Below are 25,238 nucleotides of genomic sequence, written 5' to 3'. Positions count from 1 at the left end.
CTAGGAAACCAGGGCTGCTAGGTTTTTTATGAACTAATAAAGGAAAGGGAAATGTAAAGGCAGCTAACTCACCCCTCTCACACGTGCGGGACCAGTAACCGGTGCCTGTGCAGTCGCAGATAAAGCGATTCCATCCTTCTTTGCACACGCCTTTGTTCTTGCACGGATAGCTGTCGCACTGTTTGCCTGGCATCTTGTTGCAGGAAGGTTTGATGCCTGCACCGTTCTGGGCCTCAGCGATTTGCCTGATGTCCTTACTGCGACCGTCAATGAACAAGTCCCGAATGCATCCCACATAGCCGTAGTTTAGCATAGCTGTCCATAATTCGGTGGGAAGGATCAGGCCGCCCCTGTTATCGGGGAGGCCGCCCAGGTACATGTCCCCCTCCAGGTCCAGGATCTCATTTTCGCCGCTGGCGGTGAACGGAGTGCGACGGCTGTTAACAGATATGGTGCCTGAAAAAAAAAAAGAGATTATATGAGCCATAAAATACATAAAACACATTCACAAAGTTATTGTTAGTGTTTCAGTAATGTTACAATTAGTTTTTTAGCAGTTTAGGTTTGTGCTTTTAACCCATAAAAAATGTCCCCAAAAGTAATTTTAATGACAAAGCTTAAAAACATATTTGTTCACTAAAATAAAGCTGCAATAAAAAAAAAAAAAAAAAAAAATAATAATAAAGCTTATTTAACTGCTCTATTCTTTATTGCAGTAAAGCTAATATTGTTGCCGAATGTATGATATTTTTTTGGGAGGGGGTGGGGGTAAATTTGTCTGATAAAAAAAAGGTAAAATGTAAATAAATCAGGATTTTAAGAGCAATTTGTTTTTAAATTAAAATTAAAATTAAAACTGGAAGTGTAAAACTAAAATAACAGAATATACATAATGCTAAAAAGTTGTTAAATAAATAAATAAATATATATATATATATATATATATATATATATATATAATTTCTTAAGTGAAGGTGATGTTAAAATAAAAAATATAAAAAAAAAATTTGAAATTGAATTAAATGAATAAAACAATTTAATTAAATGAATTAATGTTTAATGTGAAGAGACGATAAACTAACAACTAAATTAGTGTTAATTAATGCACTGCGGGTTCAGTTTGTCACGTGTCTATCCTGTCCACAAGAGAGAAAAATAGGGAAATTATTTTTTATTTATGACCTCATGGGGAGTGTGTGAATCTTGTACAGACGCACTGATGTAAACAAGGCATCCCATGTGAGGAACCAAGGATCAATGGGAATAATCTCTTCAGAACTGAAACTGTTCCAGTCACCCACATGGCTCTGTCTAAAACCTCGCAATATCGATATCCTACAAGACCTCCCAAGGGCCCTGTGCTATGAAGTGATATGGAGCAGTCGTCGATCGATTCAGAAACAGAGTGCCAGCGAGTCAAGGGCAATGAAAGAAAGAAAGAGCTGAAGGAGGACACAGAGAAAGATAGAGGGGATAAAACCTAATAGAAAGTTATGTCAAAGTAGATGTGAAATGAAATGGAAATGTCAACCTGCTTTGGACTAAATGTCCTGCTTTGGACATTATTGGTGACTAACCACTGTGGTTTTTGTTTAAAGCTGTTATCTTTGGGCTGCAGAGCTTAACGCCTATAGCAACACAAGCAATTACAGTATCCAACTGATTTAATAATGCAATAAAGTGGGAGTTCTTTTTAAAATAAGATACAATTTATGTGTAATGTCTTTATTTCTAAGAGAATATTTCCCACATGGGTATCAATTTTAAAGATTTTTTAGTCATTTATTAGTCATTACTTTCACAGATTAGATTTACAAGGTCATTTGTAGATGTATAAGGCCAGTACTAAAGGTCTTCTACCTTTAGGTCTACCTCGTCTTCTACCTTTCGGTCTATTTTATAAGGCGAATGAAACAATAGCACAACCACAACAGCGGGTTTGCTTTGTGTTTCTAACAAATGGTTTTTCTACCACAAACACTATGTATTTTGGTTTACTAAATTGAATATTTCCTTTATTAACAGTCATATAATATTCAGCAAAGTACACAGAGCAAAAAAAAAAGGTTCTGCATAAAAACACTCATTGTACCTATTTCGCCTACACTATACAGTAATACTGTAACCTGTTAACATAAGTAACAAAAAAGCTAAAAACCATTACAAATAAATGAATAAATAAATATTAGAATAATCAAATCAATTAATTACATCGAAAATAAAAGTTTGTGTTTACATAACATATGTGTGAACTGTATATTTATTTGTATAAATAAATACACACATACATGTATATATTTAAGAAATATTTGTAATATATATATATATATATATATATATATATATATATATATATATATATATTTTTTTTACATGCAAATATTTATTTTATACATGCATATGTATACATGTGTTTGTACACACACATATATTATATAAACACAAACTTTTATTTTTTATACAATTAATTGCGATTGATTGATTTGACAACACTAAAAAACAACAACAACAATAATAATAATAATTATTATTATATTTCTAATTGTACTGTATCTATTGAAGATTAAATTCACATTTATACAAAGAAACAAATGAGAAAAATCAATAATGGCAACAATAATAGCTATACTGCAACAGAATAGTGCAAACGCTAGTTTAAAAAAATATTAATGAATGAATTTATTAAAATAAAGTACATATTATATACAATAAAGAGTCTACTGGATTAAAAAATAAATAAAGGCATTTATTAAATGTGTTCAGCATTAATAGTAATAGGAATAAAGAATACACTTAAGTGTTTGTGAGCGTATTTGTCTGAGAATCCACACACTGACCTGATCTCCCATCTCGTTGGATGTCCACATGATACCAGGCCCCGTCGTTCACCTTGTTCTGTGTGGCTTTCACTTTGATAGTCCCAGAGCCCATGTCCAGCAGCAGGTACAAGCTTCCATCCAGAAGCTCAACTGCAAAAAAATCCACTTTTGTGTTCTTTTGGCTACGGGCATCCTTTCTTTCCTGCGGCTTCCCGTGGGTGAAGAGAATAAGGCCGTTTGGTTCTGTGGTACGGAAGTCGAAGGAGATGGAGCCCATGCGTTTGGTGTTCCACTTGGGTAGGCTGATGTAGGCCTCGGGCGTCTCGAATGAGATGGGGTCCAGAGTGGCCACATTCTCGCACTTGAACACCACATCTCCCTGAATCTTCATTTTGGGATCCACAATGCGGGCGAGCCGGGAGAGTTCCAGCCGGATGTCATTGTTTTTGTAAACAACCTGTGTGGATGTAAGCAAAGAATCACTGAATGATAATGATTTCTGTGATATCTTTATCTGGCTTTTGAAAATAATGAATAAGTTTTTTGTTTTTTTTTTTTTTTTTAAGCTGGATGCTAAATAGAGAGTCCAGGAAAGGTGACTCTATTCAAATATGACCTGTGATAATACCAATAGGCCAGGCTACTGCCTCTCAGTGGTAATTGTCTCGGGCTGTACTGGCACAAGCATGTGGGTCTGGTTTTCTTGATAACTATGGTAATAGGGTTACAAATCTGCAATGGCACTTTCTACCACAAAAGCTCTGAGGAAGCAAGTCCTGCCCCCTGCCTGCTTCCCAAATCTAACATTGTGCTCTGGGTCCTAGTGCCTGTCAGTTAAGGCAAAGACACCTGGCCATGTGCTCACTTACTTTTTTCCCCCAAAGCACACATGCTCTTAGATTTAAATATTTAGATGCACATTAAAAAAATTAGGGGCGCAATGAAAGATGTATACAAATTTTAGTTTTTTAGTATTATTATTTGTATTTATTTTTTATAATCAAGGGATACAAAGAGATACTTAAAAGCAAAATTATTTAACGTTTTAGAATTAGTTTTTAAATATTTCTGCATCAAACTATATTTAATAATTATGTACTTACATAACCTTTATGGAAAATGTGGGACTTTTAATTATAAACAGGACCGAAATACAGCAGGCTTTTTTTTTTTTTTTTTTTTCTTCTCTTTTTTTTTAATGCCAATATTGACAGCTTTTCAAAAAGATGGGGAGATAAAATGGAGGATTCTGGGACTCTTACAACCATCTAAAACATACTGCAATATGCATAATAATAATAATAATAATAATAATAGTAAAGCAAATAGTGTGATAATTCATCAACAGTAGATGATAAGCAATTTATTGGTATACTGTAAATGTGCAGTATTGTGAAATCGTGAACCTGTAGAACATGCACCAGCACCACAAATTTAATTTGAAATGAAATTATAGTCTTCTGAAGTGAAATAATTACTGTTTATGATTCCTTTTTTTTTCCACCCTCAAATTTAAGACTTCTTAAAATTATAAGTTATACAGTTAAATACATTTAATCCTTTTTATGGACTTACATTTAATAAAACTCCACCGGGACATTTTTTTTTTTATTTACACAAGTGCTCCTAAATACATTTTACAATTAGAACATTAGGCTGTTTTGTGAGTGCAAGCAATCGACACAAACGTTCCAGCCCTGATATTACAGTTAATCCTGGACATCAAATCAAACATCCTCTCAGGTGCAGGAAGTGTAAAGGAAGGGCAAAGCGGAATGGAAAGATTGTCCTGTTTCTGCAGAAAAGCCACTGAGATATCCAGGCTGTTCTCCTCTGTTGTGTGTCTAGATCATAAATATCATTCTCCCTGAGGGGGATCCATTTCTCAGACTAAGCCATACGTTGGTTCCTCACATCTCATACAAACATCGTCATTTTTCTCCACAAGACTAAAACTGCTAACTTCAGTCTTTTATTGTTCTTCCAAAAACAGTATTTCTTCTCTTTAAACCGTCATGGTGCTGTCAGATAAATTGATGTACACTGGCTCTTTTAAAACTCTAATATCATGAAGGAAAGATTACTTCAGCTGCAGAATCAGAGAAATGTAATGCACGTATTGCAGCTGTTGTCTAGAAAATTTCCATGTCTGAAAAACTGGCATGATGGTAGAGCATGTATAGACGGTTTTATAAATTTCCTACCATAAATATATCAAAACTTAATTTTTGATTGGTAATATGCATTGCTAAGAATTCATTTGGACAATTTTTCTCAGTATTTAGATTTTTTTTTTTGCACACTCAGATTCCAGATTTTCAAATAGTTGTATCTCAGCCAAATATTGTCAGATCCTAATAAACCATACATTAATGGATAGCTTGTTTATTCAGCTTTCAGATGACATGTATATGAATGTATATGAAATCATGTAAATAACTAATGCACTACCATTCAAATGTCTGAGGAAAGTAAGATTATGCTCACCAAAGCTGCATTTATTTTACTAAGAATACAGTAAACATATTAATATTCAAAAATATTATAATTTAAAATAACAAATTTCTGTTTGAATATATTTTAACATTTGTAATTTATTTCTATGATTGTAAAGCTGAATTTTCAGCAGCCAAGTTGTTCCATTATGCTGTACATCAAGTAGAATACATTGAAACATGAGGTCATCTCTGAACAGAGGATTCTGAGAATTTGTTTGTTGTTTAAGTGTCAGTGTAAAAGAAGTGCAACGAAATTTCTGCTGTCCAGTACCTGAATACTTTCATACACACACCCATACTCATAAAATAAATAATGAATGGAGAAAGAAAGAAGGGATAAAGAGATTATTACACACAGAATCCTCGCAAGCATCTCAAAGTCCCAAATATGACCTTGAGGACTTCAGCATGACTGAAAACTGCCAGACATTGATTAGACGATGATTGCTGTTAGTTGTAACATTATCATTTCTATTTATCCTGTCTGGTGCATTTTTCATCACCTAAATCAAGTTTCATCTTGCAAATTGTCCACAACACCAGGGGCAGCCTTAGTGTCTGACACAAATTGATACTGTGCAATTTGGTCTGTTCTATGGCATTGTCATTGTGATGCTCTCAGACGGCCCATGAAATGTCAGCCGGTTAATTCAGCTGATGAGCCGCTCAGAGCTGCGAAATATCTGTAACCTTCCCCCAGTCTTGATTCTGAGCTTGCAAATCATATTTCAGTTGTCCAAACTGTTATATCTTGTTTCTGAAATATTCTTTAATTGCATTAATTGCATTTCGGAGCTTGGTGCAAGCCGTAGCAGAAAAGCATCATATGTAATTCAAACAAAAGCATTTCAAGGGAGAACAAATATTAGTTTCCCTGGATGAAAAGAAGGTTTACTTGAATATTGTTCACATAGAAATCTGACATTTGAATATAATGCCATGGCTTTATCTAACAAAACCTGGTATGTAGTTTGCAGTAAAGACCAGCGAGAGTAACGGAGACATAATATAGATAGGCATGAGAAGACTCCAAGGATCTGTTTGTGTAGAGCTATCTCAGCATTGACTGGTTCCAGACACAGAAATAAATTTGTTTGAGAGTGTGGATGGCCTAAAAATTTCATCAGGTTGTTATCTTGCCTTACAGATTCTGAAATAAACTGGAAAAAGAAACTTTCCTACGAAGTCTTTATTTTTCAGCTAGACAATTTACAACCAAAGAGGCTATATGTACTTCCTAAAGCTTTTGTTAAAAAAAAAAAAAAATGAAAAAAAGTTTTATAAAAACCCACGGCAAAGCATTGCATGCTAAAGCCAATCTCAGAATGCACTGTACATAAAATACACACAAACTAATAGGAAAATAGAGGTCAATTGATGTATCGTTTTGCTGATTAATCAGCTGCATTAGTGAAGAAAGAACAGCAGTATGTTTGCTAACAAGGCTGGGAGGATGCGAACATCAACAGTACCTCAAATGGTTAAACACTGTGACCAAAACACACACAAGTCTAACCCAAATCCTTAATGTCACGATTCTAGTTGCATTAGTTTATATCCAGCTGTTCACATGAATGCATTCCAATGCATTCCATAGGCTGTAAAACTGTATATTGTGCATTTTTCAGTGTGTGAGACTGCTATGAGCACGAGAAGGCATATTTTGCTTGAATTTGAAGCTAAGGTTCTGTTGTAGTGCCCATGCTGTTGATCTGAGAAATGGAAGAACGGCAATGCACATTTTCAGGGTCCTCCCCGTGCCCGCGGCCTCCACTCTGCCAGTGCTGGGCCTGTAGTGACACCCACATTCATCATCCACAGCTGTCTGCTTCTACTATAAATCTCTGCCTACATTGCCTACCCACCACTCTCAAGGAATTAATAGCCCCCAGGTCAAACTGGAGAAAACTTGGAAATCAATTTAGAAAATTCACTAGTCGAGAATGCCAGGTGACCCTTTGTGGATGTTTTGCATGGGAGCTCGGGGCAATGAGGTGCAGAAGGGTCTAGATGGCCTGGTTGGACATGGTATAATGAGTCAGGGCTTGCACAGCCAAACGTTTGACTATCGGCATAATGGCATCTGGTCTCGTTTGCAACTTATTTAACTTATTCTGTCAGAGTTTGTTTTGTTTTGTTCAAACCTCTGCTAGATCACAGCTCATTTGCATTCACTGTATTAAAATACAATTTTCCTCATATGCACAAAAGTCTTGAACCAAATGCTAATGCGCATGCTAAAATGAGAAGCCTACCATCTTCACTAACAGCTTAGTGAAGACCTTGTCTCCTATACGCCACCAGGACAAGACCACGGGAGTCAGATGATTCTTCTGCACAGTCTGACTTTGCTGCAGAAGGTTTTTTCTCCATTCTGTCACCGATGGAGTTTTGGTTCCTTGCTGCTGTCGCCTCTGGATTGCTTAGTTTGGGACACTTCAATTCCAGAGATATCGTCGACTTGATTGCACAGATACTATTTAAACTGAACTGTGCTGAATGATGACATCACTGAATTCAATGATGAACTGCCATTTTGCATTACTGACACACTGTTTTCCTATTTAATGCCATTCAGTTGCTTTGTCACAATCTGTATGGTTAAAAGCGCTATATAAATAAAGGTGACCTGACTTGACAGCTTAAAACAGACTAACTAAAAAAGTCTAAAGAGATGGAAAAAAAAAAGTTACAATTCTGTCATAATTTACATGTCATTCCAGGTTTGGTTACCATTGACCTCCATATAATTATTTATATTATTTATATGCTATTGTACAATTTATTCAAATTTTTAATTGGCTTTTATTTTTACATTAAGTTTAAGTTTTCAATTTTCAGTTAATTCACCTCCCCTCCCCCAAATGACAATAACAACACAGCTCAAAATATTTATGTTCCACGGACAGGTTTTGAAATACATGCGGGTGAGTAAACGATGACAATTTCTGAATGATACGATGACTGTAACTGATGTTTTGTGTGAGAGAGAGAGCGAATGTTAACCTATCTATCAGAACTATCTATCAGAACTCTCACATCCATAGAGCGGTGCTGGCTCTGGAGCATGTGTCCAGAGAGCAGGGACAGTTTCATCCAGCTGGAACAGCAAAGTGACAAATGACAGTCACCATGCGCACATTCTGGAAACTGATCATGATAGCGGAGCACAAAACAAGGGAGCCAAAGTCCAGCCCTGTATCCTGTCATTAGTGCTGGCAGACCCCCGTGCAGCCACACGCCCCGCCATACCCTGATTACTGCCCTTCATGCTCAGCTTGAAAGACGGACACAAGGCGGCTCTGAGGAAACCTGCAACCATCTATACAATACTCTGCTTCATTTAAATAAAAATAAAGGAAGTCGTTATCTGTGCTATTGTGTTACTGTTTTTGATATTTGCACAAAAAAGGTCATCCATCATTTTATTTTGAAAAAAGCTGTGGTCTTACATAAACTTTTAATTCAGTGCAATTTTTTTTTTTTTTTAATTCTGGTGTTAAGACAATATTTTGCATCCTCTGTCCTACAGTATATACATTAAATAAGTAAAAGCAGTTTTAAATGTGTCTGTGCATTACCCTTTCTACAACATGTCTGCAGTAAGCATCTTGTGCCACAGGGTGGCTGCTACAACAGCACTGTCTACTACTGTTAATAGTTACTATCACATAAGTTTAACAGAACAAAAATACCCTAGAGCAGACTAAATGTCTAGTGAATAAAAGTAAAACAAAAGGAAACTATATAAAACAATACATATAAAATATATATTTTTTGCATGCTCTATGTATACTGCAACTAGGATTCTAATTAAAAGGAGTAGAATATACAATAACGATATCAGAATAAAGACAACAGATGAATGCATTACACATTTTTTGTCATTTCAATTTTTACACAAAAAGTAAGAGCACCGCATTAGTAAGCTACTGAGAAAATAGTTAACTGCAAACACAACAAAGTCTGGACATTTTAGGTTGAACTGAACCCATCTAAAAATGCAATATGGCACTCTTGAGGCCATGCCACCCTGACCAGATCGTCGATAGTCTCATGCCATATTACAAACCCCATGTGTCCAAGCGGTCACACATGACCCATAACAACTACAGTACATAATTTTTTAGCTTCCACATCAAATGTATGGTTTTAAAAGCTGAGAAGCATATAAAATGACTCTTCATATTTGGGCTAAGGCTATGAAAAAGATTGTGAGGAGGAGGTCTGTCATTATGGCCACTCTTGGGTGGGTGAAGGATGTATAAGTTCTGCTATCTCGTCTTGAGCAGCTCTTAGCATCCAGTTCACCTATCTGGCAGAGCAGTGTTATGTAAGCATTCGCTATATCCCAGCACACATGAGCCTGATTACTGTAATCTTTGACATGCGAGGCAGTTTTTTATGCAAACGCCATTGTTGCAGGTTTTTAGCCCTGCGATAGGACGGCCGATCTGAGAGATGGAAACGGCAGCGATAGCTTGATGGTGGGTCATTAAAAGATAGCAGGCTGTTGTAGCGCTCACTGTGAAAAAAGGAGGATCTGTTGTCTGCTGTTTGTTCAGCATGAATTAATGGAAGATCTCGCCAGCAGCCCCCAAAACAGAGTAATTGCCTATTTCCAGCTAAATTAAAGATCAGTCAATTTACTGATAATGTTATCCAAACCTGACAGCTGAGGAATGTGGAAATGAACAGCTGATCGAAGAGAACAACGTCTAACTTCTGCAAACAGTATGATGGCTATTAAAAGGTGAATTGAAAGCGAAAACAAAATCTGCCTGGATCATATTTCACCTCAAAAATCAAAGAAGAGAAAATTTTACTTTTTAGGACTAAGATGGTTTGTAGTGTGACAAAATTTTCATGAAAAGGTTTTTCACAATTATAACTTCATTTATATTACATTAACCACAGTCAATTTTACCATCCTTAAATTAGGTTTTTAGTTTATTATAACTAAATTACAAATTACAATAGATAAATAACAATAAAACAAATAAAAAATAATTTCCTTATAAATTGGATAAATTTTCTTTAAGCATTATATAACAACTTCTTTTTCTTCTTTTTTTTTTTTTACATTTTAATTTCACATTTACAGATGTCTCCGTGTCCAGCTGTTCACCAGAATCTCTTTGGTGTTCCCTTTTTGAGAATGATGCATATCATTATGCAAAGTCTCATCTCATCCAATCACACAAGCTTCTTCTCTGGCCTGTGGAACCTTAATCAAATGATTCGCCACAATTGAAAAGTCTAATTAAATAGGCCTGAAATGATTTTGCATCTGGGCAAAAGCCTATAACTCCAGCGAATTTCATTAGAGAAACACACCACAGGTTATGATGTCTACTCTATCTTTTTCACAAGATAAGCTGTACTAAATCTATTTTTTGGCTTGGGCGGTCTATTCAAACTTGTTCCCTCTCAGTCCAGACAAGGACATGGTGATATGATGCATGTTGTTGAAATAGCGAGGTTCGTCCACTACCTACCTCTTTCAGGCAACCCATGAAGTTGTTGCTGACAGGCGACCCAGGTAAGTCTGCTGTGCTTGGACTTCCTCCGACGTAGAAGAAATCATCTGATCCCAGCATTGTGTAATCCTCCTGTGTATAGCCTGTTGTGGTCAAGATGCCATCCACAGATATTGTCACCTGATTAAAAGGAACGACAAAAGGAGAGGGGAAAATTTATTTATCGACACCATGGCTGTGATGGCTGTTCGACCAGGAATAGGTTAGCTTCGATCTTGCTGGTTTGCTGACGGCCTTTGATTGTGTACCAAAGACCTGCACTTCGAGACTTTTGGTAGGCCGTTCTTGTCTAGTATTCATAGACTTACAAAGGACAGGTAAAGAAAATATTTGCTGGCATATTTTCTTTATCTTTGATGGTGTTAGAAATGGTTTTCCGGTTTTGGACATTAGTTTGAGGGGGTTAGTGTTATGTAACAAACTATAGACAAATCGCTTATTTTTAGTTCAAATTCTGTGCACACTGGGTTAGTTTACATACAAACGCATGCATCCAAAATGAGCTAATACTACCACGAATGAGCATTAATGAGGTCAGATGGTCTAAAAAAAAAGTTAATAGTGACATACAACCACTGGAAACATGTAATCATGCATCTTCTTCAAGCCAAGACATCATGCAAGAGGAAACAGCACATAAGTAGACCAAAGCAAAAGCTACAGAATGAAGGCTAATGAGGGAGGACACAGGAAGTCATGACCTACACCACAGTACAGACAGGACAGGATACTTAGCAGATGGCGGGTTGCTCAGACAAGAGTTTTGGTGTTAGTAACATAAGGGCTGATCCGGCATGAATGGGTTGGCATGGCATGCAAATGCAAACAAATGAAATCAACTGTCAGAGCTCCAGTGCTAAAGTCTTTTTTTAATATATTATTATTATTTTATTTTCATACAGTTGTTTTCGTCACTTTTTTGTTTTGGAAAGCTTCTGCCAGTTTTTGACAGTATTTGATTTTAAAAAAGGGGGGGGGGGGGGGGTCTTAAAAGTTTTTTCCTAAAACTAAAAAAGGGCCAAAAAGGAAGTTGAAAGAAAAAAAGAAAGAAAGAGAGAGAATGTCAGTAAAGCTGTGGTGAAAAATGGGATGAGGACATTTGAAATAAAGGAATAAATCCCCGAAATACAAACCCCAGTCTGTTTTTTTTTTTTTTTTTTTTTGAGGCCATGAAACCCCAAAAAAAGAGAAAGAAAGAAAGAGGGCCTGGGAAACACACGGTAAACCCAAAAAAGGTCAATAAGGATGATATCTACCAGACAATGTAGTTTGTTTACCATAGCGTGTCCAATACCTGAATGCTTTGAGAAAAGGGTGAAGAAAGGAAATTAAACAATGAACAAAAGGGTTGTTAATAAAATGAAAAACTCAAATGAAGTCATGATGAGTAGCACATTAATTTAGGTTCCGGTTAGTAAATTAAAGACAATTGTCAATGGTTCATGAGTGGTTAGTCTGGGTCTGAATAAATGTCATCCAAGCAAAGCATATGAGTGAGAGTAAGAAAAGGAGGAAAAGAAAAAGAAACAGCGGATTCTCCAAAGAGCCTGTGGCATTTGTAAAGTCATGTCTCTTGTTGGCAAAATCTTCATACTCACTTCCAGAATATGTTTTTCACCAATATTTTTTTTCTTCTGTAAAAACACATTCTGTTTTGATTTTTAAGTCCTTTCAAAACGTAATGTTTCATAACGTGGGTTTTCAGCTAGGTCAGTGAACGCTGACCTCTCTCTGGTTGCCTCTTTGTTGTGATTCATTTGGTTTTTGACTTTCCCTGGGCAATTGCTTAGGGTAATTCTAATGCATGTTCTTGGCATGATAGTAAAACAGCTGTTAAACAAAGTGAAGAAATAAGTCACAGTCCTAGTGGATCAGAGCTGAAATAGCTTGTGCTTGTGGGCACTCAACGCCTCCACAGACGCCTGCGCAAAAAGCGACATCCTTTCACTTCTGAGGTGCAAAACCACCTAAATATTTACATATTTTAAAATGCAGCAGCGGAGAGATTTAACAGTTCAACAAAGATTGGCTGTGGGTAAATGGAACGGTTGAGGTTGGTTAGAGCCTCTCCCACTGCCCTGATAAGACGGACTGTTTGGAAAAGAGAGGTGAACATCTAGAGGGGTGAGAGAGACAGCTTCTTGAAGCCATCGCACTCCTTCAGACAGAGGTAAATGCCTGAGGAGGCAAAAATGAGGCAGCGTAGAAGAACTCAGAGAAAAAATTGTTGCGTTAGCACCTCAAAGAACCTAAAATAACTGAAAATGAATTAGATCATAAAACATGAAATTTTAGCTGCTTTAGCATTACCTGTCTGAGGTTGCGTGTGACCTTCACGTCATGCCAGTTGTTGTCGTTGAACTTGCCGTTGACAGGCTCGACAATGGCCTCGAAAGCTCCGGAACCCAAATTGATGACCAATGAAACGGCCCCATCTTTCAGGGCCAGGTTGACATAGTCTGCTGACTTGCCGGTGTGAAGGATAAGGCCATTTCTTTGCCAGGTCTTGAAGGACAATGTGATCTCATCACTGCTGCTCTGGATGGGATTCTGAGACAAGTCGTAGCAGAAGTACTCAGAACCACGGAAAGTGGCTACGTTCTCTTCTCGTGCTATAAGAGAGGAAAAAATAGGGTTAGGACTTCTTGAAATGAAACAAACCCAAATATACAAGTTCTGCGAGTTTCCTGAGATTGACCACTGAAGGAGTGCAGTTAACTTCAGGCCAGATGACACAAAATGAGATGAGATGACACATGGCAGAGTGTGGGCAGCAAAACACATAAAAAGGCTGTGCATTTAAAGCCAAAGATCTGGTAAGATCATCAGTGAGATCATTTCTCTCGCTGAAGCATATACTGTATGCACTAATGTTCAGTATTTTTGTTGCACATCTTAGTCATAATCAGAGAAAAAAAATCCAGAATTAAGAAAAATGGTCTCTTTATGTCAGAGGTGGAAGATGAAAGATCACGGGGAGAAACTTTGAAAACAGCAATTTTGATATCAAGTTAACTAAAAATGTAGTTTTAGTGATTGCAAGCCAAGATCCCCATTGGTCATTGTAATTCAGAGTAGATAATCTACAGCATCCACACTTATGGAAATAAGTTTACTCCTGTTCCCTGCAGTCCCCAGGTCATTAATCATCAAGCTATGCTGGTGTGGCTCAGAGGGGTGCAAAAATTCACATAACTAATGGAAATTTCCTCAAATCCAACACTGGACATCATTTATATCAGGCAGCCAGAAAAGGACCTCAGCACTTATGGCATCATTGATTTATCAGTGCTTCACTTGGGCCACCATTGGGTCGATATATTCTCCAGCTAAATGTTGACAAAACAATCCAGTCTATGCTCCACCTCAGCGATCAGCATTAGTGGATGTAGCATGTGTTTTAACTGACCGGGTAAAGACATCCTGACCTGTTTTTTTCACTGGACTAAGGGAGCCTGAGCAGACTGCAGGATTGCAAAGTAGATTTTCTCATCAGGGCTAGGGCTGGTGCTGGTGCCCAGCTGTGATACACTTCACATTGTAATAAACACATGGTTAAGAATGGAGCAAACTGACTGACGGCGGAACATATTGGAAACACATGGGACCCTGATGCAGCTGGTGAACACCAAAACAAAAATCCACTACTTCTGTGCAGTCAGAGAAATTATTTATATTGTATAGCTCATTACAAAGCTGAACGAAACAGATAAATGAAAGATGACTGGATGGATAGTGGGAAAGAGTTTGGTCCAGCAGAAGAGGGTGGTGTATCATCCATGTGTCAAAAACTGGCTACCCACTGCTGAAGAGACTTTCAATCCATTAATATTTGGCTAGACTGTATAGGAAAAATAAAGAGAGCTTAATGTTCAGCCTCTGGAGATTACTGGACCATGCCAAAGAGGGTCAAGGAGTTCCCTACCAACGATAAAAAAATCACAACAACAGAAACTCACAGACGTTTAACAAAACAGGTCTTCCCAGATCTTCTATTCAAATTTAGACCGACTCTGCATTGCTAGTCCACTTAGCATTCATGACATTTACAATTCAATATACATGTAATATAAATAATTTGAATAGCAATAATTTTCTAATAGGGCTGCCCCCTAATAGTCGTTGTATTAGTCGCTTACTTGCTGGAAAAAAATAACAGCCAGAAAAACCATAACAGCTGGTCTGTGTGGTAATTAATACATTGGTCAGGACATGCAAACATTCATTTCATTTGTCTATCATCTGAAACATGTCAGCATCATTACACGTTTGTGCAGAGTGTGGAAGCGGAATAGTAGCATGCTTAAAATGAATGACTATTAGTCGATCAGAGATATCTTTAGTTGAGGGCAGCTCTACTTTTTTATCATAATATTTTATAATAATAATTATATTGTTTTATTATATAATAATATAAAACATTTACTTACACACAGATATACAGTATGTGTGTGTGTGTGTGTATAACATATATATAACATACAAGAACAAAATAAGTTATGTACCAAATATTTATGTATTCCATTATGTATTAAATACACACTATCTATCAGACACATACATACTTGTACATTATATGTACTACATATAAAGTGACATAATCTTCAAATCAGATTATTATACTTTTTAATAACAGCAATTATAACTGCATAGAACATACTGCAGCTCTGTGTCAAGCCTGGTATATAAAGGGAATATTTCACCAGCATCTGTGACTTCCTGCACACACCGAACTGCATTTCTCAACATTGCGAGTATGCAAACTATATCACCTGCTTGAAAACACAAATAACAATTTCCAGGCTGCTGAACAGAGCCCAGTGCTTCCACTAGTAGCACATGGGTGTTATTGTGAGCTACATGCTGGCATGGAAGCCTTGTGCTGCCACTTTAGCAGATGCATTATTACTCCACAGTGCATGGCGTGTTTCTGAAAGAGAGGGCCCTCAAATAGTTCCCCGACACCTTATCTCCCTACTTCTATCTGACTTGGAGTGGTAACCGCATCCCTGAGATCCTGCCACACCATTAAAGTACCTAGAGAGAGTACTGAACTGATCAATTATTAATTAAACAGAGTGTTGTTTTTACTGAAGACACCTCTAACATTACTGCCAGATGTTACCCTACACAATCATCTTAAGCTTTTGAATACTTAATAAGAGTCACCTTCCCACGCTGATATGATGTTGGATCACACAGTGAGGAAAGTGGAAGATGATACATTAGGGCTGTAATTTAAAAAAAAAAAAAAAAAAAAAAAAAAAAAAATATATATATATATATATATATATATATATATATATATATATATATATATATATATATATATATATATATATATATATATATATATATATATATTATTACAATTTAAAATAACAGTAACACTTTACAATAAGATTACATTTGTTAAATGTATTTAATGCATGAACTAAAATGTATAAATGCTTTTGATGTAAGGTCATGTTAACTAATGTTAACAAATAGAACCTTATTGTAAAGTGTAAGCAAAACAACTATGTTCCATTTTAACATATTTCAAAGTGAAATTTATTCCTGTGCCATAACTCCAGTCTCTAGTGTCAAGAAACATTACTTATTATCTGTGTTGCTGCTTAATATTTTTGTGGATTACAGCCATTTAACCTTATATCTTAAAGACATTTTAACACGCAATAGGCTCAAATGAGCCTGTCAGTGTCCTCCCACAAAAAATGACCATATAGGTCTATTGTGCAAGCATTTATTACGACGTTTTAAAGTTAAGCGCCCTCTAGCGGACGTAAAAATAATAACAGTATCGAATTGCGTCATGAAATTACGTATAATGTCATTACCATTCAAAACGCACGTTTATTTGAATGCAATATATGGGCTTTTTACACCGATCTCACAGTATTTCCTACATATTTTACTAGGTGGCTTATTCGTTCGAATGACCACACCTAACCCCACCCCTAAACCTAACCCTCACAGAAATCATGCTAAATTATGATTTATTGAGCATATACATTTTCGCGCACGTCCGTTCCCTGGGATCGAACCCTTGATAACATGATTACATATCAAGGTATAACACAATAATCTACCAACTAAGCTACACGAAACGCAAATCAGACTGCAAATAAAAGAGTACAAAACATTAATTTGAAAACGACCTTTTGCCGATAGGGGCACAATTGTAGTATATGCTCTGACGGGTCATATTTCAGGGATTTGGACAAACGACCTGTACGAGCGTATTGGTTTGAGGACAGGTTGGCTCAAATATGTCCAAATTATCAGACTATGGTTTCGTTTATTATTTAAGAAAACATGATCAATTTTGTATTGACAGCATTCATTATTTTTAACAGTCCATACCTAAGACCCCTCAAACAGTTCTATTTTTCCAAGCTCTGATATAAGTAAAGAGACAGAAATAGACATTTGGCCAACAGAATGAAATAATCTGCTTCCAAAAACTATGTGTTCTTTTATTTAATACATTTTTTTAATTTAAAAAATGTTTTTATTTATTTATTTTTTCATTTCATTTATTAATTCCTTTGTAAAGTTCCCAGCCTGTAATCTAAAACTTTATCACACAGACTACTGTGAACAAAAACCCGAGCACAGAAGCACATTTCTCAGTTTCTGTCTCACCGCAACACTCTTTTCAAAACAAACCTTATCTGTATAGATTTTTAATGAAAATCCTCAAGGGGGCAAAGGTACTTAATCTCCTCTATAATGGAGAACACGACAGAATGGAGGGGTGAGGTTATGGCTGTGGGCGAGATAGTAAACGTGCTGAATTATGAAATCTTAATGAAAACATCCTTATTAGTCAAATCAGCACCAGGGACAGAGATTCTTATCGAGTCATAATTGCAATGGTCCACTAAAGTTTTTCCCTCCACTACACAGAGACGGATGGCGGTGGTTTGGTCAGAGATGTGCTCATGTGTAAACGTATCAGAGGCACATGAGTGGAGAAAAGAAGTGTCGTTAGAGAAGCCATTAAATCCAGCATGCTTTGGGGAGGAGACCATTACAGGGTGAGAGCTCTCAACCTGTCAATCACATGTGAGAGGATGCAGGCAACTTTCTGACCAATTGGCCTCTCAACAAGAACAAAACTGGCATTTGCCACATAGTGCCCTCCACAGAAATATAGCCTCCGAAGACAGACCGAATGGAAATGATAATGCCTGTATCAGAAGTGCTGACATTATATCAAATAATGACATCTTCAAGTGAAACTGAATATTCAGACATACAGATGGATGTATCAAACCCAGTTTAAGATTGACGTAATGTTTTGATTGTGGTATATGGAGCAAGTGTGTGTGATCGTGCCTGATTGTGGGTGTGTGAGATGCCTAGCTAGGACAAGGAGTAGTTAAGTGGTAGATGAACATTCAGTGGGAAATAAAGCAGAACAAGACTTAATATTACCCATTGAGGATTTGATAGTTTTGTGAAAAATATATATATATATTTCTCCTGCTTTGTTTGCATCAGCAGAAAAGTTTACATTTTGATGAAAGATTATATATATATAATTACAGATGAATTATGTATAGCTAATTTTTTTTTTTTACAAAAAACAAAACAAAACAATCAACCACCTTTCAGTTAAAGGTCAAACTGAAGAAAAAAATAATTGCAACAACGCTAAAATGATTTTTCTAAAAAAATATTATTAGAGCATTCTTTACAAGAGAATACTATTTCAGTCTTCCTAATTTAATGCTACTTGTCATTTCTTTATAGTAAAATGTACTACTGTAGCAATTTCTTAGAGAAAATTGTTTCTACACCTTTTTTTTAATCACCTTTATTTTGTTTCAAAGAATTTGCTTAACCTTGATCAGAAAAAAAATCTAATGAAAATGAAAAAAATATGCAAACACAAAACACACATGAAAAAGAAAAAAAGATTTTTGATTCCATCATGTTATGCATGAAAAAACACTCAAAGGAAGATGTTCGTTCTAACATCAAACTTCATCTTAAAAGTGACCAAAAGATGAGCACATTCTTGCAAAAGAGGACATAATTAGAGCTAATCAATCTCTCTCTCTCTCTCTTCATCTGTCAACTGAGGGCAGTGTTAAGGCTAATCTTTCCCTGCAGATCCAAAGGGAGCTTCCAGACGGTGCAGACCGAGCATCCGTCATGCAGTGGTGACGGAGAAAATCAATAAAGAGGGAAGAAAAAATAACAGGGCCCATCTCCCTCAGGCTGACCTAGAGAGACCCTGTTGTGCAGGCCAAACTTCCATCCCGGACAGTTGCTGACTCACCAGCCTCTAGCAACCATATATTACAACCTCCAATTGTCAAACTCACACAAAACTGCAATCAAACCCTCCCACAGCTATAATATTAGACTTACATTGTACAGTACTTTTGGTCAAATTAATCGATTATTCAAAATTGCAGAGAAACTCAAAAATAAATCAAATGGCTCGCTCCTTCCTTTTGCAGCTTTTATCTGCTACTATTAGCATTCTCTCTCTCTATTTCTCCATGTCTCTCAGTCTGTCTGCCTCCCCGCTGGTGTCTGGGTGCCAGTCTGCCTGTTACAACCACTGGGTAGAAGAATTAACATGTATACACTGTGTGAAACAAAAAGCTTGACGTGTTATTATTTGTCATTTCTTACAGTGATTACAAGTTATCAGGAAGTCCAAACACAAATAACTGCACAAGATTAAAATCTCGAACATCCAAATCTGTTTTATCCCTTGAACCTTCAACTCCACATGTATAGATTATGTTAATGATGATATAATCAGTGATTGTAAAGATTGGATCAGATGTACAGATGGTCATATCGAGCCCGGTGTAAGAATAACGTAACGTTTGGATTGTGGTACAAGTGTGTGTGGTCATGTCTGATTGTGGGTGTGTGACGTGCCTAGCTAGGACAGGAGTAGGAGTGAAATCAGCAGGGAGTTCTGGACTCAGACCAGGTGCAACAAGACAGGAATTCCAGATCGGACCATCTGTTGGTCTTTCTCAGAGCAAGAAAACATACAATCTTAAGTTCTGAAACACATTGTGCTTACACTAAAATCCTTATAAAAGATACATAAATGCTTTTGCCAGTTTAAATACAAAATGCATTAAAAACACAAACATAAAACTTCATGCTATACAGCCAACTTTAAAAAAATACAAAACTGTTAAATGCAGCACTAGCTTGAGCATTTTAGTGGGATAGTTCAATCAAAAATGAAAATTTGCTGAAAATGTATCCTCAGGTCATTTAAGATGTAGATGAGTTTGTTTCTTCATTGTAACAGATTTAAAGAAAATGTGGCATTACATCACTTGCTCACCAATGTATCTTCTGCAGTGAATGGGTGCTGTCAGAATGAATCCAAACAGCTGATTAAAAACGTCACAATAATCCACAAGTAATCCACACAACTCCAGTCCATCAATTTACATTATTTGAAGCAAAAAGCTGTGTGTTTGTAAGAAACAAATCCATCATTAAGATATTTGAACTTGAAAATGTTGTTTCAGGCCAAAATACAAGTCAATAATCCACAATAACACTTCCTCTTTTGGCCCCTCACATCCAAACACACAGACATATTTCTTTCGTAACGTTTTTGGACTGTTTTCATTTGTAAACAGTGCATGTTCTGTACATATTTCTCTACTGATTCAGACAAGACAAAACATTTTCACTGAAGAAAGCAATATTATAGACAGAGGACTAAACCATGTAGCTTTTCACTATACAATATATCAGTTGATGGATTGGAATCGTGTAGATTACTTGTGGATTATTATTATTATTTTTTTAGCTGTTTGGACTCTTATTCTGATGGCACCCATTTACTGTAGAGGATTCACTGCCGAGCGATGTAATGCAGAGGATCAATTGGTAAGAGTCAGATATAATGCTAAATTTCTCCAAATCTATTCTGTTGAAGAAACAAACTCATCTACATCTTGGATGGCCTGAGGGTGTATGAACTGTTTATTTAAGCAACTTTCCTGGTAGGATGAGATTTTTTTCAAATGCTGAGTGGTAGATTAAACAGACTTCCCCATACCTGCAAAGCCTTTCTTCCTGAGAATGAGAGATGAGAAATGAAAAGATAACCATATGCAATCTTAGTCCCTGTTAAAAGCCATGTTCTATCAGCCCATCTGTCAGCGATGAGATAATTTTCTCCTCACCTACCTCGATTTAGTGAAGCAAAAAAAGTGAAACATCAAGCTGATCACCTCTTAAAATGACAAGCATTGCTGTGCCCCATTCTACTGAAATTGTTATTCCGCTTTTGAAAAGCTTCGGGATCCTGTTAAGCATTTGCTTTCACAATCCAGAGAAAGCTATTTCATACTCAGCTAATTTAAATTTGCCAGTTCTTTTTGATCTCTGGCATTAAAAGTATTTCATATTTTTTTTCTTCATTATTTCAATTATAGGTATGACGCTCAAGGATTGAGGGACAATCTAAAAAAGAAGAAGAAAACAGCAGTAAAGGTATTCAATGATCGTGTTAACTACAGCTGATGTGTTAAGCCATTAAGGGTTCATGGTTTCTAGAAAGAGTAATTTCTACAATCTAGAATTGATTTGACTTTACGTACACTAATAAAAGAACAGCTGTCATTACAATTAATACTCCAATTGATAAAGATGTACAAATATATATGATGTTTAGGGTTGGCTAGAAGGGTAATGTTTTTTTTTCCAGCTTTTTTTCTGTAAGTCTGCTTACCAAGGCTGCATTTATTTGATCAAAAACACAAAAATCAGAAAAAAATGTAAATAGTATTACAATTCAAAATTCAGACGAACAAAAAAATTCAGCCAAGTATGGTGACCCACACTCAGAATCCATGCTCTGCATTTAACCCATCCAAAGTGCACACACACAGAGCAGTGAACACACACACTGCGGGAGCAGTGGGCAGCCATTCATGCCGCGGTGCCCAGGGAGCTGTTGGGGCTTCGGTGCCTTGCTCAAGGGCACCTAAGTCATGATATTGCCGGCCCGAGATTCAACCCACAACCCTAGAGTAAGGAGTCAAACTCTCTAAGCATGGCCACGACTTCCAACCAAAAAAGCAATTTTAAAATCTAATGTATTCATCCAATGGCTTATTTTATAATATTATAAATGTCTTTACTGTCGCTTGATCAGTGTATTGTACCTCTCCTTGCTGAATAAAAGTATGAATTTCTTTTTATTATATATATATATATATATATATATATATATATATATATATATATATATATTATAGTTATATATACACACATATATATACACAAACTTTAAAATTCATAAAGTTTTATATAAAGAAATAATACTATATAATACAAAAATAAGATCATAAACCTCTGCATAATTTTAATCTATGTCCTACAGAACAAAAACTCAAGATGCAGCACTGAAGGTGCTTTTTTTTTTTTTTTTTTTTTTGCACGACTGGAGAAGATGTTGTTGTCTTTAGGAGTAATGATGCCACTAATGATACATAACACACACACACACATTTATTAAGCACAAGGATTCAATATGCACTAGAGGAAATGCAGATTCTTTCACATGAGTTCTTCTCTAGGATCTGCATTCCCTGAAAATGTCACGTTTCACAGTATCTACAATCCAGAGCTACAGTGACATTTCCCTCTGAAAGGCTTCATTTCTGCCACTGTAATTTTGGGTAATGGCATGTAGTGGTTGATGTAATCCTGAAAAAGGCTAAGGAAAAGCACAGAAAAACTAAAGGAGAAAGATACTGCCATCTCAGGAGTAAGATGGGTGGTTGAGCTAAAATACTCTTCAAAATGAGAGCCGACGAGCCAAAGAGAAGAGGACAGATTCCTCCAATAGAGTAGAAGACAGATAATCATCAGAAATGTCTTCACACACAAGAGAACTCATTTGTTACTCTCCTCTCCAAAACCAATGAAAAGCCCGGATGTCAGTTACCTCTGATCACACTGAAAAGCTGGAAAATGCTGGCAACCATTTTCACTACAACGAACAGCTCATGATGGCCACTGTTATTTCAAATAACACACACACACAAAAAAAAAACATATATAATCAAAACCAAAATTATGGGGAAAATGGGCATTACCAGCTTGATCTAAAATATTCATGATATAACACTGTATTATATCAATGTATTAAAGCATATAGCCATAAATCGTGCCCTATTACTCTCTATTTGTGAGCAGCTTGTGAGGTATGCAAAAGCCAGCGTTATTCATATACAGTATACTTGTTCTTTGGGTCAGTATGTTTTCTTACCTGAGGCATGACAGCCAGTCCCATGAGTATTTTATTTGCTTTCAACATAATACAGTGTTATTGGTAATTATCTCTGCTGTCAGCTGCTGTGTTGATATTTAATGAAGGGGCATCTATGTCTCGGTGCCATTTTTCAGCTGCCTTGGTGTTGCCGTGGAGACATGCTGGTGGAGGGCAGTGGGGCTTGGCCCATCATTTCCCTTTTGAACCAGATAAGACAGGCATTTAGTGCCAGAGCCCAAATTCAGTATTTATTTCCCAACCCCCTTCATTTGCATCTCATATTTGTACGATGTTGCACACACACACACAGAGAGAGAGAGAGAGAGAGAGAGAGAGAGAGAGTGTGTGGGAGAGATAGCTTGTTAGTAGGATTACGGTTTTATAAAATACATTGTAAGGTTATATTAAGGGATAGAGGAACCATACATTGCAACATGATTCCACTGTGATATACAATAACAGGTCATCATAACTGTACTTTATTGTTGACAACTGAGTGCACTTAGTGAGGTCTAATAAAGCCACCTGATTTCCATGTGCATTTATATTCCTAATGCAAACTGTATTACCACAAACAACAAAGCATAATTTTCCAAAAAAAAAAAAATAAATAAATAAAAGGCCAGTACAAACCCAGTAAAAAGAGTCTACAGCACAGGTGAAAATAATAGCACTATAACAATAGCAATTTATATAATATGGTTCCATTTAAAAAACGTATCAGAATGCAAGCGTGCATAATTGTTGGCCGCTATAGTGGTCTTTTACAATGGTTAATTTTCTTCATAATGATAATTAACTTGAACTGTTTGAAATCCTGATGAAATTAAAGTCTGTTAACTATCAACATGTACATAGTTAGTTACCTGAAGGTAACTATCAACTGCTAAAGTATGGAGGTTTGTTACCACCACAGTAAAGCAAGAACACATGCTAAGTATGTACTGCAGGAGCACAAGCTTAGCCAAGTATTTGCATCAGAGTATTTGCGTAAAGTACATTTACTGTGTATAACTACAGACAAACAGGACAAACCCAATCCCAATTCTACCCCTTAGCCCTTCCCCTTCCCCTTCCCCTCTGTTTCGCGCGTTCACATGAAGGGGTAGGGGTGTCTCGATTCTCTTTTGGATGGAGGGGTAGGGGTAATGGGAGGGGCCAGATAGCCCTTCAAATGAAGGGATATGAATTATCTCAGCATAAATCAGCTTCAGCGGGAACATGGCTGTCTGAGCGAACAAAAAGACACATAAACGTAAGATTTTTTTTGAGAAAAAAGTAATAATTTGTTTTATGTTTACATTCAGTCATGAGTTCATATTTACAATAATGTTACTCAAAGACATGTTTGCAAAAAAAAATCGTTAAAATTGGCTACCGTCATATAATTACAGAATGCACGATAGTGTCCAAACATATTTTCTTGTTTTGATCAGGGTGATAACCACCATAGATATTGAAAAGGGCTAGTACCCCTAATAAATTGCAAAACTCTTTTTTCAAATATTGCCAATTTGAGAGAGAGAGAGAGAGAGAGAGAGAGAGAGAGAGAGAAAGAGAAAGAGAGAGAGATGAAAGTTGCATTTATGCGCATGCTTGCGTTTCTCTTTTTAGAGTGAGTTTACTTTAAAAACAGCAATTTCATCCTCTGGTTGCTGGAAAATATAAATGTAGCCATTCAGTATTTAAACTGCTTTTAATAAAAGTCGTAGGGTAGTGCTGACAAGTTTATTTTCTCCTGGATGTGTGAGCTGCGCAATATCTGATGTGTGTTTATGTGTATGTGTATCAGTCAGCAGCGCATTAACATAAAATGGTAATTAAAGGCTGAAATGCACACCAGAGCACCTGTATAGGTGTGTGTATTGTAGGAGCCAGACGACATGAGGAAGTGGTTTCCAAATTCTCAGGGGAATATTTTCACCCCTTTCCCTTATCACTTAAGGGACAAGGGGAAGGGGTAAGCAGAGAGTTAGGGACAAGTAGTAAGCGGAGGGGTAGGGGAAGGGGTATAAAATATAATTGGGATTGGGCCTTTGTCTCCTACGAGCAGAGACTACAAAACACATTAGCCCTACTTGAAAAACATAAACAG

At 36.5% G+C, this 25,238-nt stretch overlaps 1 protein-coding gene across 20 annotated transcripts in view; it reads right to left on the bottom strand.

The window, feature by feature from the left end:
- The window catches only part of LOC128031708 (neurexin-3a), a 262,219-nt gene that overhangs the window by 194,303 nt on the left and 42,678 nt on the right, over positions 1-25,238 (bottom strand). For all 20 annotated transcript variants that reach the window (XR_008188142.1, XR_008188143.1, XR_008188144.1 and 17 more), the window contains 4 exons: positions 13,168-13,469; positions 10,816-10,977; positions 2,838-3,276; positions 73-456 (listed from right to left, as the gene is read on the bottom strand). Coding sequence is in view for 17 of the 20 variants with exons in the window: in XM_052620051.1 (XP_052476011.1) it covers positions 73-456; positions 2,838-3,276; positions 10,816-10,977; positions 13,168-13,469 (1,287 nt within the window). In the remaining 3 variants the exon portion in view is untranslated. The remainder of the gene's footprint in view (positions 1-72; positions 457-2,837; positions 3,277-10,815; positions 10,978-13,167; positions 13,470-25,238) is intronic.

This window comes from Carassius gibelio, chromosome A17 (assembly GCF_023724105.1).
Source record: "Carassius gibelio isolate Cgi1373 ecotype wild population from Czech Republic chromosome A17, carGib1.2-hapl.c, whole genome shotgun sequence".
In the NCBI taxonomy this organism is placed as follows: domain Eukaryota; kingdom Metazoa; phylum Chordata; class Actinopteri; order Cypriniformes; family Cyprinidae; genus Carassius; species Carassius gibelio.
The sequence above is the reverse complement of the archived record's forward strand: the minus strand, read 5'-3'. Positions and strand labels throughout refer to the sequence as shown.